The sequence below is a fragment of the Homarus americanus genome, unplaced genomic scaffold (genome assembly GCF_018991925.1).
Source record: "Homarus americanus isolate GMGI-L3 unplaced genomic scaffold, GMGI_Hamer_2.0 scaffold40856, whole genome shotgun sequence".
Classification (NCBI taxonomy): Eukaryota; Metazoa; Arthropoda; class Malacostraca; order Decapoda; family Nephropidae; genus Homarus; species Homarus americanus.
In genome coordinates this window covers 4,283,354-4,302,100 of record NW_024734615.1, presented here as the reverse complement: position 1 = coordinate 4,302,100, position 18,747 = coordinate 4,283,354, and the positions used below count along the sequence as shown (strand labels likewise).

The window sequence follows — 18,747 nt, the reverse complement described above, 5'->3', positions numbered from 1 at the left end:
TTTCATGCATACTTACCTTGCCGCATCGCGAACGACTTTTTGTCAACTTTTAGTGTATACCAAAAATTAGGTGTCATTTAATGTTTTCCAGGATAATGATAAATTTTACATGGGTGACATCGATTTAATTCACATGTTATTTTACAGGTACACTGTATAGAAAATCATTACAAGTTCATATTGAAATTCTTTTTTGTGCGGAACCTTGGCATCATTTTCCTAGACAATAATCTTTGCCTAATATATTCATCTCTCGATTCGTATCCCGTCACTTCAGTGCAAGCTTCAGTCATCACTTTTATGCCTCTCTCGACCGCCTGAGTGCTGTTTGGCCACTTGGGCACCACTAATGGTGTCTCAAGAATGTCATTAACCTGTAGATTTGACAGAGAAGCAATGTAAGGAGGCTCAGTCTTGAGTTCATTCCTCCAGTTAATCATGGAATGATAGTTTTTTGCTTGCCACTTTAGTTTCGGAGTCACCACCTTTCTCATGTTGACTACAGGAGGCACATCCTCATTCCCATCTCCATCTTTACCCTCCTCATCAGTATAGTTTAACAAATTCTCGTCAACAGCAGCATCAGAATCTTCCTCCTCCTCTTCAGATCTGCCAGTGCATTCTTCCTTTTGCTGATTCTCCTCTCTAATTTTTCTTATCATTGAGACAGCTTTTTCTCTAACAGTCATGTCCTCATCTGCACACATACCAAGAAGAAGTTGATCTGTGTGGGCGAAGTATGCATTTCTCTGGACAGCCTTCTTCACTATCGTCTCCTCCTCACTATTCAGGTGTTTCATATATGGCAGGGACTGAAATACGTTCCTTGAGCCGTGTGTTACGTAAGGGTGTATCTTGATGTAAAACCACATTGGAGCACTGAACTTTATTATTGTAATGACAATTCTTTTCAACTCATGGCTGGGTCTTGATGTTGCTACATACAGCCTGAGGATTCTACTCCATAAGGTGTTCCACCTTGACACACAGGGAGGACCTGGCTCAATAGCAGTCAAGTCATCTTCAACAACACCTGTGATAACTCCTTTACAAATCCTATACAGGTATTTCTGATCCCAGGACAGATCTTTCTCCACTTCATCATTAAACACAGGGAAATCAGGGAAACTGACTGGCTGGAAGGCGACAACTGGAAGCTCAGACAAAGACTCCTTGCTCTGCTTTCCAATGGGACCACGCCAATGCTCAGGACCACTTGGTTTACCATCATAGTGATAAAAAACTGCGCGGAAAGGCAGCTCATTTAGAACATAAGAACATAAGAAAGTGGGATACTGCAGGAGGCCGACTGGCCCATACAAGGCAGATCCCTTTCACACCCATCCCAGCACTTCCATGTGCCTATCCAACTTCGTCTTGAAGCTCCCTAGCGTCCCCGATCCTACTATAGCACTCGGTAGCCTATTCCGTGAAGCTGACATATGAAATAATGGAGCTGGTGACCAAGGAACATTTCAAGATGATGAATGACTCCATTTTCTGATCCTACATTTACATTGGTTCCATCACAACCAACACACACAATGGGCTGCTGGGTTAGATTTTTCTCCACCAGAAACTCGTGAATAGTTTTGGCAATCTGCTTTCCGTGTCCAGTCTTGGGAGTCACATGTGTGAGATATTCATTGCCAGGCTCAACCATGATGACATAATGATCTTTCACCATCATCCTCGAACTCCATTTCTCGGTCTTCTCATTCTTTATCATCACACGAGTGGCGGTCTTCTTACCATCAAAATAGAGTGACGTCAAATTATCTAAACTAGCCATCTCAATTTCTTGCCTCTTAAATCGGTATTTTTGTCTCGCATCCCGCAGCTTATGTGGTCCAATAACCTGACTCTTGTCATCCTTTGTGATAATGCCATAGTCAGTTAAGGTGGCAGTAGCAATGGCAGCTCCAGCATAATCACTAATCAAGTATCGGTCACAAGCGGCAGCCAGTGTAGGGAGAAATGAAATGAGAAAAGGCTGATAATCAATATAGACATAGCACCATACTCATCTGCAACAAGACAACTTAAATGAAATAAGAGATATGAAAAAAAGTTGATAAACACTGAACAGAACATTGCACCGCCACAGCGGCTGTTTGGCTAGTACTGTAGGTAAATTTAAAAATTTCAGTAGAAAATGCGGCAGACTAAACCTCGACATATCAGCTTCAAATTTGGCATGGAGTCTTAGATATGTATAAGGAACAATGTCTGAAGAGTGCAGCTTTGAGCAAAATTTCACTGCCCCCTAGTGCAGGTATACAGTACAACGCATAACGCACTGCAAAAAGTATCTTTATGATTTTACAGACAATATAACACAACGTACGATAGATTTTGACAACCCCACCGAGAGAACAAGAGTCGCAGCTTCCTTTGAAATTCATCCCCTCTGTAAAGATATTTTGAGCGCATGTACATACAGTATACAGTGCAGGTACAGGTATATGTACATATACAATACAGATATACAATATACATACACAACAAGTAGTGCCATACACAGTACAACCAATATACAGTTGCCCACAGGTACTGTATACTGTAGTGTTTCACCCCTCAGTGACCTTTCCGAATGTAAAGCCAACAATGCATTTTGTTGGTAATATTTGTACTCAAGATTTGTACCAAGTGATATGATAGATATACAGTAATACAGTCATGCTACCGGTTAATGTCAGATCAACAACGTCCTATCGCATATAATAATGCCCTGCGCACCCCAAAAAAAAAAAAAAAAACTTCCGCGGACGCTTCGCTGGACCACCACCCACCTAATTCCCCCGATGGAGACACGCATGATCCTCCCATACTGGTCAGATAATTATGTGCGTTAGCGAATAAATATGCTTCCTTCCTCAGGCTTTTTAAGCATTTGCCTCCAGGTGTAAATGTTAACCTACATCTATTGAGGATAAAATCTTTCACCTACAAATTGACAATAAAACATTTGCTGTAATCAGACATATCTAGTTGTTCAACAATTGCAACCCCAGTTGCAATTGGGGTTGCAATTTCAAATTCTGTGTCATTACTAAGGAATAGCGAAGTCTCTGGTGCACTCTAAGATTAAGTGAGAAAACGGAGGACTCAGGCATCCTGATGTGAGAGAAAACAAACATGTATGATGGGGGACCAAATAAAAAAAGCATAGCTAAATGCTTTGTGGACTACAGCATTGAGGTACCCTTTTCATCACTTTGTAATTAACCTAGCCATGCCTATGTGTGTTTATGATATTTACCATAACATTATATACTGTATATATTTAGTGGGTCTAAATGGTCGTAAAATGGGAAACTTGGGTTGGTCTTAGTGTCTGGAACCACCAGGGAATAAATCCCATAGGTTCTGTACTGCTATTGTATCTTTCGCTATCACGCGACTCAAGGGTCCCAATTAGGCCGATAACTAAGGGATGATTGTACTGTACTGTATATACTTGTGACACTGGCCAAGTTGTTTGGTGTTATGGTACAGGGGTACCAAGTGACAGCACTAGGATCCAGCCTCTATCAAGGAATAAACAATTAAAATTTAAATTGAAAAAAAAAACAAAAACATTCAAATAATGGGACATAGCTTAACCTAAATGGTCGAGTGGGCACAGTCACGCTTACTGCCACGTATGTACCAAGCAAGATTCTTATAGATTGTGCTGCCAGGCTTACGCTTATCTAGTAAAGTGAATTTAGTAAATATTGTACAGTAACAATGGACCTAAGTAAACCTGTATTGTACATGTACTAAATGACACGTACTAAAATTGTGCTATGTCTATTGCAAATATAGCTTGTTTATAATGGTATTCAAAATAAATTACTATCTTGCTGTAAGAACTCTCCAATGTAAGTTATATTCACCCAGGTCATTTGGGTGACAAATTTTTGAGAAGAGCTTATTCACTCTTAAGTAATGATAAATAAACACGCGGCAGGCCTCTTCAGCTACCAACTGTCAATTTATCTCAAATAAATAAACAAACAAACACCAGACATTCAGTCACCTCACCCCCTCTTCCCACACGCCCTGGCTACTCTCCTTGTGTTCCCAGACAAAAGATTGGTGATTTCTATGTTTATTTTGTATAATATCTCAGACTAAAGTTAGATATTATAATTTGATTACTGAAACTTTGCAAGACAGAGAGATTAGTTTTAAATATAAGCGCCATATATATTTTGCTCAAGATATAAACAATGTAGTACATTAGTGTACAATACTGTAGTACATTTATAATATAATTTTTTCAACTGGGTATTTTTGGGTAGATTTATAAATTTCTTCATTTATTTTCATCCATTTACATGCACACACCATACTAAATAAACGTAAAAGAAATAAATGACCTTAGTGCAAAGCTGGAGTGCACATGTACTAATTTGATTACGGTACTAAAATTGTTATGTCTAGTGCTAATTACTACATGTTTAAATTCAAATAAGTCAGTATCTACAAGAATCCCATCAATGTTAATTATATTCTCCTAGGTCATTTCGCTACTGGCATTTTAAAATGAGAGAAGCTTGCAGGACTGTCAAATAAACACACAAGAGACCTCGGCTCAAAGTGTCAAACATATCGCCAACCCCCCCAATTCTTGCTGGCTGGCTGGCTCCTGCACTTCCCCAGCCAGTAGGTTTTAGGCTTACAGTTTTATCTTATATAATATCTTATATAATATCTCGTGACTAAAGTTGGTTTAGATTATAATTTGCATTGCTGGAATCCTTGCAAGACAGCCAATAATTTGAATATAAACTATATATTTTGCTCAAGAGATAAAAATTGTTGTACATTAGTGTACAGTACTGTAGTACATTTATATAATATAAATTTTTTCAACTGCATTTTTGGGTAGTAGATTTACATAAATTTCTTCATTTATTTTCATCCATTTACATGCACACACCATACTAAAAAGAAACGTGAAAAGAAATAAATGACCTTAGTGCAAAGCTGGGAGGCACATGTACTAATTTGATTACAATACTAAAATTGTTATGTCTAGGTGCAAATTATAGCATGTTTATATTCAAATTAATCAGTATCTTACAAGAATCCCAACAATGTTAATTATATTCACCCAGGTCATGTCACTGGTTTTATAAGAGAAGCTTAGTCACTTAAGAACTGATAAATATACAGGTACACGCTGCTAGACCTGGGCCGGGTGCCAACTGTCAAACGCATTTACCTCCCTCCCCACTTCGCTCGGTCCCTCCTTCTCCCTCTCTAACTGCTCAGCGCTGTTGAATCCTTTTGTACAACAGTGAATAATTTTATTATAAACGCCATGTATTTTTACAAGAGATAATTCACCAACACAACAGTACGCCGATTAATATTCCACATACACGTAAGTATAAATACAAAGTTTATGTGATGATCGGACAACGTCCATTTCGGTTAACGTCACGTTTCCAAGAACGTATCTAGGACGTTAACTGGTGCATGACTGTACAGTACTGTATCTGTAAAAAAGGTTCATCTATGATTCTGATGGTGCCCTATGTTTGGAAAGGCCACTGAGGGGTGGGTCACTGTACCTATGAGCAACTGTACATACACATTGTACAATATCTAGACAGTACAGGAATACAAACAATGGTAACTACAAGGCAATTCGACCACCGATAGCCAAAAAGGCCATCAAATGTTTATTTCCAGTGGGTCAAGTATTTGTGTTAAACAGCAGAAGTGAACAATGTCAACATGAGTTAAGAATTTCTTTTTCGAGATGGAGGTCCGCGGAAATACCTACTCGGGATGTTTTTACCTTATTTAACTTAATTTCTCACATTGTCATTCATTTTGTGAGTGCCTAATAGCTAAAATACACAGTACCCAAAATCAAACATGTATGTTTATTGCATCAATATTCTTCATGCTTATAGTCTTAATAATTCCTTTAAAATTTTTAGTTGTTACTAAACTTGAATTTGTTTAATATTTTTAATTGTGCACCATTACTGAGAGAAGAAGAAACTAAAAGTAAAGCTTTTTTTTGCACAGTAGTCTATGACAATTAAAAATTTAATGCATACCAAAGAGATTTATCTCAAATGCACCAGCAACTGGGGTTTCAATAGAACATGAGGCGCTCCGCATTACAATGGGGTGAAGCGCCAAATTTAATAAGCGGAGAAAAACGAGTTTAAAGTTTTCCGAAGTTCAAACAGCCATAACTTTGTTGTTTTTTCAGCTAGAGAGTTCTTTTTTTTATTGTGCAGCTCAATCCCTCTCCTAGAGAACAGTGAAAACTAGAAGTAAGAACTGTGAATAGTTGTCAATTTATCGCAAGTTGATTGAGAATAACTACCCGTCATGTATGGTTGTTTGATCTTCAAACCAACAATAATCGCATTTTTCTGCAAAATTGTCTTATTACTGTTGGCTAATACTGTAAAACAAGTTAATGATCACCAAAAACAACACTCGTCTTACACCCACCCGCCCATAAACCCCCCGCCAAAAAATTAAATAATAATAAAAAACTCATGTGCCTATCAGTATTTATCTTTCCGTCCCTATTATTAGCCAAAGATTTATAATATTGTGAAGTATAATAGTGTGTAATAATAAGGAAACACCACTACCTCCCCCCCAAAGTAATTAACATATGAATACAAAGGCAGAAAAAGTTTGCATAACCTTTGGTAAAAACAGTATTATGATAATAGTATTACAATCTTACTTTGTTTAGTTCCTTCGTTTTATTATCCCTGACGATCGTAGTAAGTTGAAGTTACATAAATCCTGAGGAGTGCATATAACTTTAATGTTCATCACCATCGCCAGTAGCACTTGCTTCATCATAATCACCACTAAATTCACCACCAAAATCACTATCACCAAGCATGGCTGGGGTGTCCACATGAGCACTGTCGTCACTAGACACACGCTCAGGATTTAGGGCTCCTGAACCCATGCCAGAAGGCCTGGCCACACTTGAATCTTGCTCTAAAAGCACGAATAACGTCAATGTTACGCAGAAAAGTTATCCAAAATAGCAGTAGAAATACTGAACCGCCTTATGCTATGCAGTGCAGGAAGACTAACAGGGAGGCAGCATCTGGGTGCGCGGATTAGCCGAGGACCTGTGACGTAGCAAGGGAAATCCATTGTGATTGGCTGACTCAGGGGATATGGTCCACGGGACGCACGCTGCCATTGGCTCCCGCTCCTCTCACTCTGAATGGGATGTGACCACCTTTACTTACTGAGCACACAGCCAGATACGTAGCTCCTGTCCTTAGGCAAAATGACACCATATTTATTAAGGGCCTTCAACCATATTTCTAATCTACCTTGGGGGTTACATCCAATGCCAACATAAGAAAATGCACTTTGCCCGGGATGGCGCCTTAACCCCTTGTAAAGCAGAGCGCCTTATATGTAGTACTAAAATAAGAAAAATAAGCATGTTCCATGATATACTGTACAACTCCTCCCCGACTTACGACCTACTCGATTTACAACCACTCGCATTTACGACCTGCCTCAGTCGTACCAAAATTTGGTCAAATTACGTATTTTCAAGTCCCAAAGTCAGTACACAGACAAAATGTTCATTTGTAATTCACTTTAAAATGGCTGGCAAGCTTAAAAGTGAGTGTTTTGTGGTGCTGAGAAGAAAAAGAGACAACTATTTTAGGTTTTCTATGTACAGCTAGACCCCGACTTATGACTACGTGGACTTACGTCCATTGGTACTTACGACCTGCTTTGACCGTACGTCCATACGGGACATACGACTGCGACCGTCGTGACCAAAAATTTTTTCAAATGACGCGCGCATTTTCTATACCGAAACGTTTCCGTCCCGGGAGAGAGGGAGGGGTGTCTTGGGTCGCCTCGTGGGTACACTCACTCAGTGGAGCGCTTTGTTTGTGTTTGGCTATCGTATCCTATACTGATCGCACTGTGAACTTTCGTTATTATCGTATTTAATTGACTTTATAATGACTGGAAAGCGTAAAAGTGAGAGTGCTGGTGGTGCTCCAAGGAAAAGGAGACAGGCAATTACTTTTGAGATGAAACTGAAGATAATAACACAGTATGAGAATGGAAAAACAGTAGCAACAATCTCACGCGACCTAGGTTTCTCACACTCGACTATATCCACTATTCTGAAGGACAAGGAACGTATTCGTGAAGTAGTGAAAGGAACAACACCTATAAAGGGAACTATAATATCAAAGAAAAGACAAGGTCCTATCCACGATATGGAAAAATTATGGTGATATGGATAGAAGACCAGATACAGAAGCGTGTACCCTTAAGTGTTCTAACCATACAGGCTAAAGCAAGAAGCCTGTTCCAAAGCCTGAAGGAGCAGGCAGGAGATGAATGTGATCAAACCTTTACAGGAAGTCATGGGTGGTTTGATAGATTTAAAAAATGCTACAGTCTACACAATGTTAAGGTGAGTGGAGAGGCAGCTAGTGCCGATGTTGGTGCTGCCGAAGCTTTTAAGGAGGAGTTAGATGATGTGATTGTGGAAGGGAATTATTTGCCTGAGCAAATATTCAATGTGGATGAGACTGGATTATTGTGGAAACGCATGCCTGAGCGGACATACATCCACAAAGAGGCAAAAAAAATGCCCATTCAAGGCATTCAAGGACAGAATTACACTTCTGTTGGGGGGGAATGTTGCTGGTTTCAAGCTAAAGCCCTTCATGATCTATCATTCAGAGAACCCCAGGGCTTTTAAACAAGTCAGCAAGCACACACTGCCAGTGTTTTATCGCAGTAACAAGAAAGCCTGGATGACCCTAGTACTGTTTGAGGATTGGTTCATGACTTGTTTCATTCCACGAGCCAAGGAGTATTGTCTGCAACAAAGGATTCCATTCAAGATTTTACTGATTTTGGATAATGCTCCGGGACACCCACCACACCTGGACGACATGCACCCTGATGTTAAGGTAGTGTACATTCCACCTAACACTACCTCTATCATCCAACCCATGGATCAAGGTGCTATTGCTGCCTTTAAAGCGTATTATTTACGCACGACCTTCGCTCAGGCTGTTGCTGCTACTGAAGGTGAGAAAACGCTCAGACAGTTTTGGAAGGAGTACAACATTTTGTCATGTATAAAGAACATTAGTACAGCATGGGATCAGGTTACAAAACATTGCATGAATGGAATATGGAAGAAAATCCTGAAAAGATATGTGAACAGTTTCAAAGGATTTAATGAAAATGAAGTTATTTTGGATATTAGTAACAAGATAGTGGAGTTAGGTAAACAGCTGGAGTTAGAAATTGATACTGAAGATGTTGGACAGTTGGTTGAAAGTGTAGCAGAAGAGCTCAGTAACGAGGATCTTATTGAACTAGATGCACAGAAAGTTGCAGAGGAAGAAGAGAGACAAAATGTAGAAGAAGAGCCTGCACCCCCCAAAAAGTTTTCAGTGAAACATATGGCAGAGGCATTTGCTACAATTAATAAAGGAATGCAAATGTTTGATGACATGGATCAAAATTATGAGCGTTATGCCAAAGTTGACAGAATGATCCAAGATGCACTTGCTTGCTACAGAGAAATTTATAATGAAAAGAAAAAGCAAACTGTGCAGTCTAAATTGGGCATCTATTTCAAGAAGTCCCCCAGTACTGGCTCCTCACACCCCACCAGTGCTGCCTCTTCACTCCCTCAAGATGATCCAATACCTTCAACCAGCAAGTTACCACAGTACATAAACCTGTCTGAAGGAAGCGACATTGATGACCCACCCAGCCCTGTCTCCTCTTCTGCTTCTTCCAATTAATATAGTCTCCATGTATCCTGTAAATAGAAAATTATGGGGGCTCTGTGTGCATTCAGCTAACTACATTTAAGGTAAGTGCTCAGTCACACTGTATCCATTCCTCATTATTTATTACTTTTACTGTACTGTATCCATTCCTCATTATTTTTTACGTTTAGTGTACTGTATTTCATTGTAGATTTTTAAATTTTTTTTGAAAAAAAAAAAAAAAAAAAAAATTGAATTTTTTTTTTGAAAATTTTTATTTTTTATTTTTTTTATCTATGTCGGACTTACGACCTGGATTTGGGTCCCTAACCCCGTCGTAAGTCGGGGTCTAGCTGTATTGTTTAAGCATTTCCGACTTACGACCTGGATTTGGGTCCCTAACCCCGTCCTAAGTCGGGGAGGAGCTGTATGCAAACAAAACATTTAGTGTTCTCTCCCATGTAATATTCACTCCTTTGGTTTGGTTTTATTCTTAGTTTTAATTGCATCAGCTAATTTTTTCAGGGAGAGTAAATGGTTCTGATTTTATTGCTGGAAGGCCTCTCTGCTCTTCCTTAATTTTTGAGCCATTTCCTCACACTATTTTCTTTGATCCTAACTGTTGCTTTAACAAAAATTTTCTCTTTATTTTCTTCCAGCTGCAACCTCTTTTGCTTGAACATGCATCTATACCTACAGTACTACTGGAGAGTTTTATGTTCCTATACATCATCAGGTCCTCCTCCTGGGAGGCACACAAACATGACCTACAACCCTGACCTCCTAGGGTACAACCACACATATGCCCTACAACCCTGAAACTCCAGGGGGACACACACATGCCCTACAACTCTGACCTCCTGGGGGACACACATGCCCTACAGCCCTGACCTCCTGGGGTACACACACATGACCTACAACCCTGACCTCCTGGGGGAAACACACATGCCCTACAGTCCTGACCTTCTGGGGGACACACATGCCCTACAACCCTGACCTCCTGGGGGACACACAAACATGTCCTACAGCCCTGACCTCCTGGGGGACATACACATATGCCCTACAGCGCTGACCTCCTGGGGGACACAAACACGCCCTACTGAGTTGCCTATACAAATACTGTATGAAATATGGCATGGGTTATAGAATAAATTGTGATCATCAGAAAGTGTAAAATGATTATATAAACTTAGTTATACGTATTGAAAACTTCTTACACCCGTATTATTAAACATCTTCCCTTGAAGAGGGTCGTCGTGTTTCAACCTGAGTTTTAAACTAAATGAGTCTTGGGGGACACCACAGTACAGAACTTAACGGGGTGGTGTGGCTGTAAAATTAACTAATTCCAATAAAATGAATTTATAATATTGGAATTAGTTAATTTTACCGCCACACCACCCAATTAAGTACTGTACTGCGGTGTCCCTCAGGTCTCAATTTAGTTTAAAACTCGGGTTGAAACATGGCGACCCTCTTCAAGGGAAGATGTTGTTTAATAATACGGACGTTAGCCCCTTCCCTGCCAGTGGAGGTAGGAGAGGGTGGATTAGGTGGATAGGGTGGAGGGACATATTATAATACTTCTAACAGTGGCGTTATATGACGTCATTGATCTTTGGTCAATGAAATACTAAAGAATTGAAGAATGGAATGCAAAACAAGAAATACTCAGCCAATGAGAAGTAGAGTATATGATGTAATGCATGAACATGTAAAGTGCGGCCACTACATTCAGTATACTGGCTCATCGTCCTCGTGCAGCAGATCCATCTACCCGAGAGGGTCAATTATTGTTATTTATTGTCAAACCTTTCTCTCGCCATGATCATAGAACCCCCCCCAGATATAACATACATTGCCAAAGAACAGAAGAGTATGCAAGGTTTTAAGGCTGTACTGTACATCCTTGATTTTTTTTCCTTTTCTCCATGTAACGCAACCTCTTGCTCGCTGTCTGCTAGTATGGAAATATCTAGAAGTCAATGGTGGAACAGAAGAACCAACCAGTTCCTCTCATTGTCTCCCCTTCACTTCAACTTGTTTCCAGATATCTTAGCTGATGCTCCATGGAAGCCAATCACTGTTTGGTATGTTAAGTCCCACCTCCACAAGCTCCACCCAATACAAGGTTATAAAAGCCATAGTACAACTTGGGAGCTGAGAATTCTGCAGATTCCCTTGGTTCTTCTCTCTTCAACGTGTCAACCTGTGGCAGTTCCTCCTCTACAGCGCAACCTCAAGTCTCACCATAGCCAGCTAACTTATGCCAAGTCCTCTTATGTGTACAGTACTTATTCTCTTAATTGTACGGACATATCAGCCTTAGATACAGGCTTAGTGTAACAATTATGTGTCCTACTTTGTGTACTTTCCCAGTGATTATTTATACTAGGACACGACACTTCCTGGCCAGTGATCTTTTATGGCCTTTTATTGAAGGTCATCATAGTGTTCTTATTAATTTTTTCTTTTAAACAGTGATTTATTTTTTATGTAACTTCTTACTTGTGTGTTGATCTTTATTTGTAAATATTAATTATAGTTTAAGACAATTACTATATGTTTGACTACCCCCCACATAAATGATTTATTCTACCATAAGCAGAGTAATTTTATTACATTCTTTATTTCACAAATCCATCTGGGTCACATCTTTATTTGTTCATGAGTGGAATTTATGGTTAACATTCTTGTTTCATTTTAGATTTTAAGTGAGTTAAGAGTTAAGTATTTTCCTTTTTAAGTATTTAATTGGTTAACCATAGGTTTTTAACCCATGGCATTTAAAATATGTTCAGTATATACAAAAGTGAAGTTGGACTTATGAACCGGCCTCAGGGGCATAACACGTTCATAAGTAGAGGAGCATCACCTTCAAAGTCAACCTAACCTAAGAGAAAAAGTCACAAGAAATAATTATACTTTTTTCCAGTGACTTATTTTTCTAGCCAAAATAGTGAATTTTTCTTTCCTGTGACTTTATTTCTGTTCACCCTTAAGAAATGGGTAAGATTTTACTTGTGGCATTTATGGAGAGAAAATCAAGATGGGTAATACATGTACTGTACTAACAAGGTGTGAGATAGATAAAAGATAATTGAATGATTTCTAAAGTTTCAATAGGGATGATGAAGAGTGTATTACAGCTTGTTAAGGAAGGAAACTGTACCAGAATGTGTACATGGTAGGTACTGGTAGTTCAATATTGTCATGAAAAAGAAAAGTTATGAATGTTAAAACATGAGTTCAGATGAGTTTGTACAGTACAATAAAGAATTAAGACAAGTTAACAGTAAACTTGAACATTAGGGGAGCGATAAAAATAAGTAGAAACCTGGATGTTTTTTTTAATGAAATAAACCAGAGGAAATGTTTTGGTTTTCAATACAGTAAATGGAATAATAAAGGATGAATCACAAAATAAAAAGGACATTACAAAAATTTGAGAATGTTACCTCAAGAAAATTTCCAATGTATATTGGACTTACAAGAGGCAGAATTATAAAATGAAAGGCGACAGGTTCAGTACAAAACGGTTGGAACAAATTATATCACTATTGTAGCGTACAGTGTACTGTAGTACCAATTTAGTTTTTGAGGTAGATAACCAAATTACATACTTTCTAAGGAGAAGGGTGTTTGGTCAAAGATTTTCTGATAATGAAGTACATATGAGAGGAAAATCTGATACAGTGTACTAATGTATACATCAGCATGTTGCAAGTACTGTGGAGCCTCTACATAAATATGGGCAAAAAAAAAAAAAAATCTAATTCACTCACTTGTTGTAGGAGCAGGTGCCTCCTCTGCAGGTGGGTCATTGATTCCTGGGTCATCAGCATGTGCCAAGAGCCATTCCATTGCTTGTTCTATGCCTCCTCCACCAGTGGCAGACAGTGCCTTCTTTCTGGAAGTGAAAAGATCATCTCAAGTAGGAAGTATGCTGCAAGGTGTTACTAAACACTATGGACCCTCACAAGCTACAGGATACAGTGATGAGGTTCCTAGTCAAAGATACAGTAGGTGATATAAGAAAGGTAAAAATAAGACTTCACTGAATAAAAAATAATAATAAATAAAACAATAAATAAAGGTGGAACAATCATTACTATTGGTACAGTATTTTCTAACTTGCAGTGGGGTATAACAGGATATTACTGTACCAAAGCAATTTTCATGATAATATTAGCTGGTGATACACACGGATACCAGTAGAACGTCGATTTAAAGCGATTCAATTTAAAATTATTTATTTAAAGCGACACCCACAATTAAGGACAATGTATTAATTTAGAGCAAATCTTTCCTATTTTACGCGAGTCTATCTGGCGCATCATATGGAAATACACACAATTTTAAATTTCGGGCCTAATATTTCCTGCCAGATGCGCCTCTGGCCATGCTACACAGATGCTCGCCACCCTCTCACACCCTCACGCATCCTCAGTTCTCGTGCTGACGCTCTAGTGAACAGACATATTGTGTAATACTATCCCCTTCTACCACAAGCATCAACCAATGCCACTATGTCCAAGAGGCCAGCTAATACATAATTATTAACTACCCCAAAGACCAAGAAATCAAGGCAAGCAATTACACTGGAGCAAAAAATCAAGATGCTGGAAGCACTGCAGCGAGGTAATGGTGCTTCTAGTGTGGGGCGAAGAGGACAAAACAAAGTACGTACATTAATTTTTTGTTGACCACCTATCACCTTTTTTCACACGAAATTGTTTTATTTTTCCAAGCTTTCTTGCTGTTTTAGATGATTCTGACATTTATCTTTGGGGCAAATCACTTTTTTTTTTTTTTTAGTTATTCCCACCTCCCTTCCACCCCAACAATGAAGAGGGCCACATTTGGAATGCGGGGTTTTGGGTGGCAGTTGGGTGAGGGGGGGACGAGCGATTTTCACCCCCAAATAAATGTCAGAATACAATAATCTAAAGCACCAAGAAAACTAGCAACAAAAATTATTTTTTCATGGAAAAAAGGTTCAGACTAAACTAGGTCCATGTAATATCCTAACCTTACCTGATCTATCCTAACAGGCCACGTCCTAACCTGACCTAACAGGTCGAGTCCTACTTTGAAGGGGGCTTCGCCCCCCCGGATCCCCCAATGATGCTGTGTTCCTTAGCCAGGGGGATGAAGTCACTGCCAATGTAATACTGAAAATTTACCATAACCTAATCAATGACCTTCACTGCAACCAGCACATACACCCGCCATTGATCATGTGACTTGCGAATATCTCGTTTATTTTTGGAATGCCCCGCTAAATTCAAGTATATTCTTTCTTTTATCCTCTTCGCCACTGATCGGTGACGGGTGATTTACAAAAAATTACAGTAGATTAAAAATATTTGTGTTCAAGATGAAAAATCACACTCATCATGTTAAGAAAATTAAAAATCCGTCATATATTCGGTTGTGCCTAAGCACAGAACTCTATATTGCTTTGTATAGTTGCAGAAGGAGATAGCACAAAAAGAAATATGAGAATACTGTACAGTGCAGTACTTTATAGTGTTTCAATGGATTTTTTTTACATCTTTATTTAAAAATAAGCGATTTTGATCACACAACATGTGGCAGGGCTTTGAAGTAGAGGGAAACTGTGGGGTAAAAACACGCAAAAAAAAACCCTGCCGAAATCAGACCTAATGAAACCTAATTTATCACAGGAAAATATTAAAAACCATAATATCTAAGTACAGTTGCCTGGGTTAAGGAGCTGAGATAAGTATTTTTCAATAGAAGTTCTTCAGTTTATGAAGAACATCCCAAAATGGTAAAAGAAAGAAATTTTCACCAGATAAAAAGATTATCAACAACTTAACCTAACAACTCTCAAAAGTGAGTAAACTGCACTGTACATGTCTAACCTAACCCAACAAGACAAAAGAAAAACAAAGGAACCTAAAGAACGAAACTTGAAATCGACAAGTAAGAAAATATCGAAAAATATAAATTTCCAATGAAAACGCTTTTGAGTACAGTACAGTACATTTTTATTTTCTATCTCCCTATACATATCTATACTGTAGAGGTCTGTGCTTGATCACTACAATATATTAACTGCAAATGCTCTTCATTTTATGGAATTTCCATGAAGTAAGAAACCATTATATTTGCTACTGAAAATTTTTCGTCAGTTCCTGGTTAGCCTGCAATATTGTTCCGGAGTGTTACTTATATAGGGTCCAACTAATTACCCAAATGTACCCAAATATAGCCGGAATAAAGTCAAATAATGGTCCTAGATGAATAAATCGGACTGCCAATCACTTCTCGACTAGTATTTGGTGTCACAAAGTCACAAAAAATTGGTAAACTTAATTTAATCTGAGTTAATAGATGGAGTGCATGTACCTAACCTAACCTAACCTCGACTAGTATTTGGTGTCACAAAGTCACAAAAAATTGGTAAACTTAATTTAATCTGAGTTGATAGATCAAGTGCATGTACCTAACCTAATCTAATCTAATCTAATCTAATCTAATCTAATCTAACCTAACCTAACACAACACAACTCAGATTAAATTAAGTTTACCAATTTTTTTTAGACTTTATGACACCAAATAATAATCGAGAAGTGATTCACAGCCCGAATTACGCTTGTACGACCATCATTTGACTTCATTGCGGCTACATTTGGGTAATTCCTCGCTCCGTCGGTACATGCACGCAATCTGTTAACTCAGATTAAAGTAAGTTTTCCAATTTTTTGTGACTTTTTGACACCAAATACTAGTCGAGAAGTGATTGGCAGTCTGATTTATTCATGTAGGTTCTAGGACCATCATTTGACTTCATTGCGACTACATTTGGGTAATTAGTCGGACTGCTTATATATTTTATATGTTATCCTCGGTAAATGTTAATACAGTGTATATTCTGTATGAATTGTTACATACAAAATAAAAGTGAAATCATGACCACCTTTAGATGTGTTACACTGCTTAATCAATTGACCATTTAAGGACCACATAGGAAACATATGATACATAAGCTCATAATGGCTTTCTTGTGTTTGGTTGAATCGCCTTGTTATTAACGACTGTACTATTGACTTTATAAATAAATATATATATAGGGGACAGAACATAGGGGACAGAACACTATATGCTAAATCATTAAGCCTCAATAACACTTGTGTCAACTATTACACTCACACACTGTTCTCCGAGAAGCCCATTTCAATTAAAGTTTGTAGAGCTGACATGTTGATGATGGCTCGTAATTAAGGTGTATATTTAAGAGTATACAACAGTAATACAGTACAATATACATCAACGAGGAGACGGCGTGCTAGGCTGCCACTGTACACCAAGTGACGTCATCAATATAGTGACGTCATTCTTACTGTCCTTATATTATACCATTATATTTATCATTTATCATTTATTTCTTATATTATTTTGTAGTGTCAATAAATAGTTTAATTATTAAATTCGTAAGACGACTAAAGATCCCCTTTGAATGCTGAAACGCAGTAATACATTTTAACATGAACATTTGTTTGTCAGCTGAATTTTTTAAATACCATTAATGGTCACCCACCCATGCTGAAGGGAAAGTGGTCAGTGGCCTGTGTAGGATCCCTCCATTATTCTTGATAGTTTTATCTAGGGTCATTTTGAAATCCAGTGCCGTTTGGGATTCCACAGCCAGTTTAAGCTGGTAGACTTAAAATTCAACGTCACGAAATGCAAGAGGATGCAATGCACCTAGATTGTACCAACATTAAGATACACATACAGATCCAGGTCCTCTTTATATTCGGCCTCTGTTAATGCTGTTTCTTCATCCCGTTGGTACATGTCATACGCCTCCTTAACTGCTGGTACTACCTAGGTGCATCCTCTTACTTTTATCCTCTTCACCACAGATCGTCTCCTTAGCCGCTTGGGCGATCGGTCACGCCTCTGTTATGCACTGTATGTTGGCAATTACTGGGCATACACTGGCCCTTGAATGTATCTAAACTTACTCCAGTGCTGATCAAGTCTGGTCTTGAAACAGCTCACACTCAGTGCCGTCACAACACTCTCTGGCAGGTTGTTCCACGAGTACAACCCACACTCCGAAAAATTGATAGCCCTCACAGTTTTCTGGACTTGCGACTTCTTTAATCTTGAGCTGTGTCCCCTTGTGGAGCGAGCGTCCGCCAGCTCCAGGTAAGAACACTCGACTCTGAGATGTTTATACACCTCAATTTGGTCCCCCCCCCTTGCCCATCTGTAGTATAAGCTAGGCAATTGCAGGCGCTCTAATCTCTTTGGGTAGCTGAGGCCCCCCTTTGGACATTTTCAATTAATTGACAGCCCCTAGCATATCTCGGGGACCAGACGGGGTGACAGCAATCCAGGCGGGAAAGCATTTTCTTATAAGATCTAATAATTTAGCTGCTTGGTTCACCTTCTCACAATGGTCTTAGAACTTCAGTTCATTGTCAACATACACACTTGGGTCCTTTTCGCATTGTCTCAATTGATGTAGTTTCTTCGTCCCGTTGGGATATATGCTACGCCTCTTACCGTTGGTACGTCCCAGGTGTATCCTCTTACAAATAATGACATTGAATCTTAGCAGCCATTTCTTCGACCATTCTTAGCTCACAAAAATCTTTCTGTAGTTTTTTCCTAAATAACTTGGCATCGTCCGCAAACATTTGTATGGGGGTGTGTGCAGCTTCTGGCATGTCATATGAAGCAAACAAACAACAGTGGGCCCAATACACTGCCCTGTGGTACCCCGCTTGTCACGGGTACATATGACGATTTCGTGCCATTAATCACCACACACTGCTTGTGATCACAGAGAAAGTCTCTGATCCACGCTGGGACACTTCCCCGAATCCAGTACCCTTCCAGTTTAATTTACAACCTTTCATGGGGTACGCTGTTGAAAGCCTTGGCAAATTGTAGGTATATATTGTCGATATTGCCACCCTGTTCCAGAATTCGAGTC

General features: G+C 38.9%; 1 protein-coding gene across 3 annotated transcripts in view; it reads right to left on the bottom strand.

Annotated features, from left to right (window-relative positions):
• The window catches only part of LOC121870373 (UBX domain-containing protein 1-like), a 38,640-nt gene extending 21,516 nt beyond the window's left edge, over nucleotides 1-17,124 (bottom strand). For all 3 annotated transcript variants that reach the window (XM_042372175.1, XM_042372177.1, XM_042372176.1), the window contains exons 1-2: nucleotides 16,950-17,124; nucleotides 13,553-13,677 (exon numbers count right to left, since the gene is read on the bottom strand). In XM_042372175.1, coding sequence (XP_042228109.1) covers nucleotides 13,553-13,677; nucleotides 16,950-16,999 — 175 coding nt within the window. In that variant the 5' untranslated portion in view covers nucleotides 17,000-17,124. The remainder of the gene's footprint in view (nucleotides 1-13,552; nucleotides 13,678-16,949) is intronic.
• Nucleotides 17,125-18,747: the final 1,623 nt, after the last annotated feature.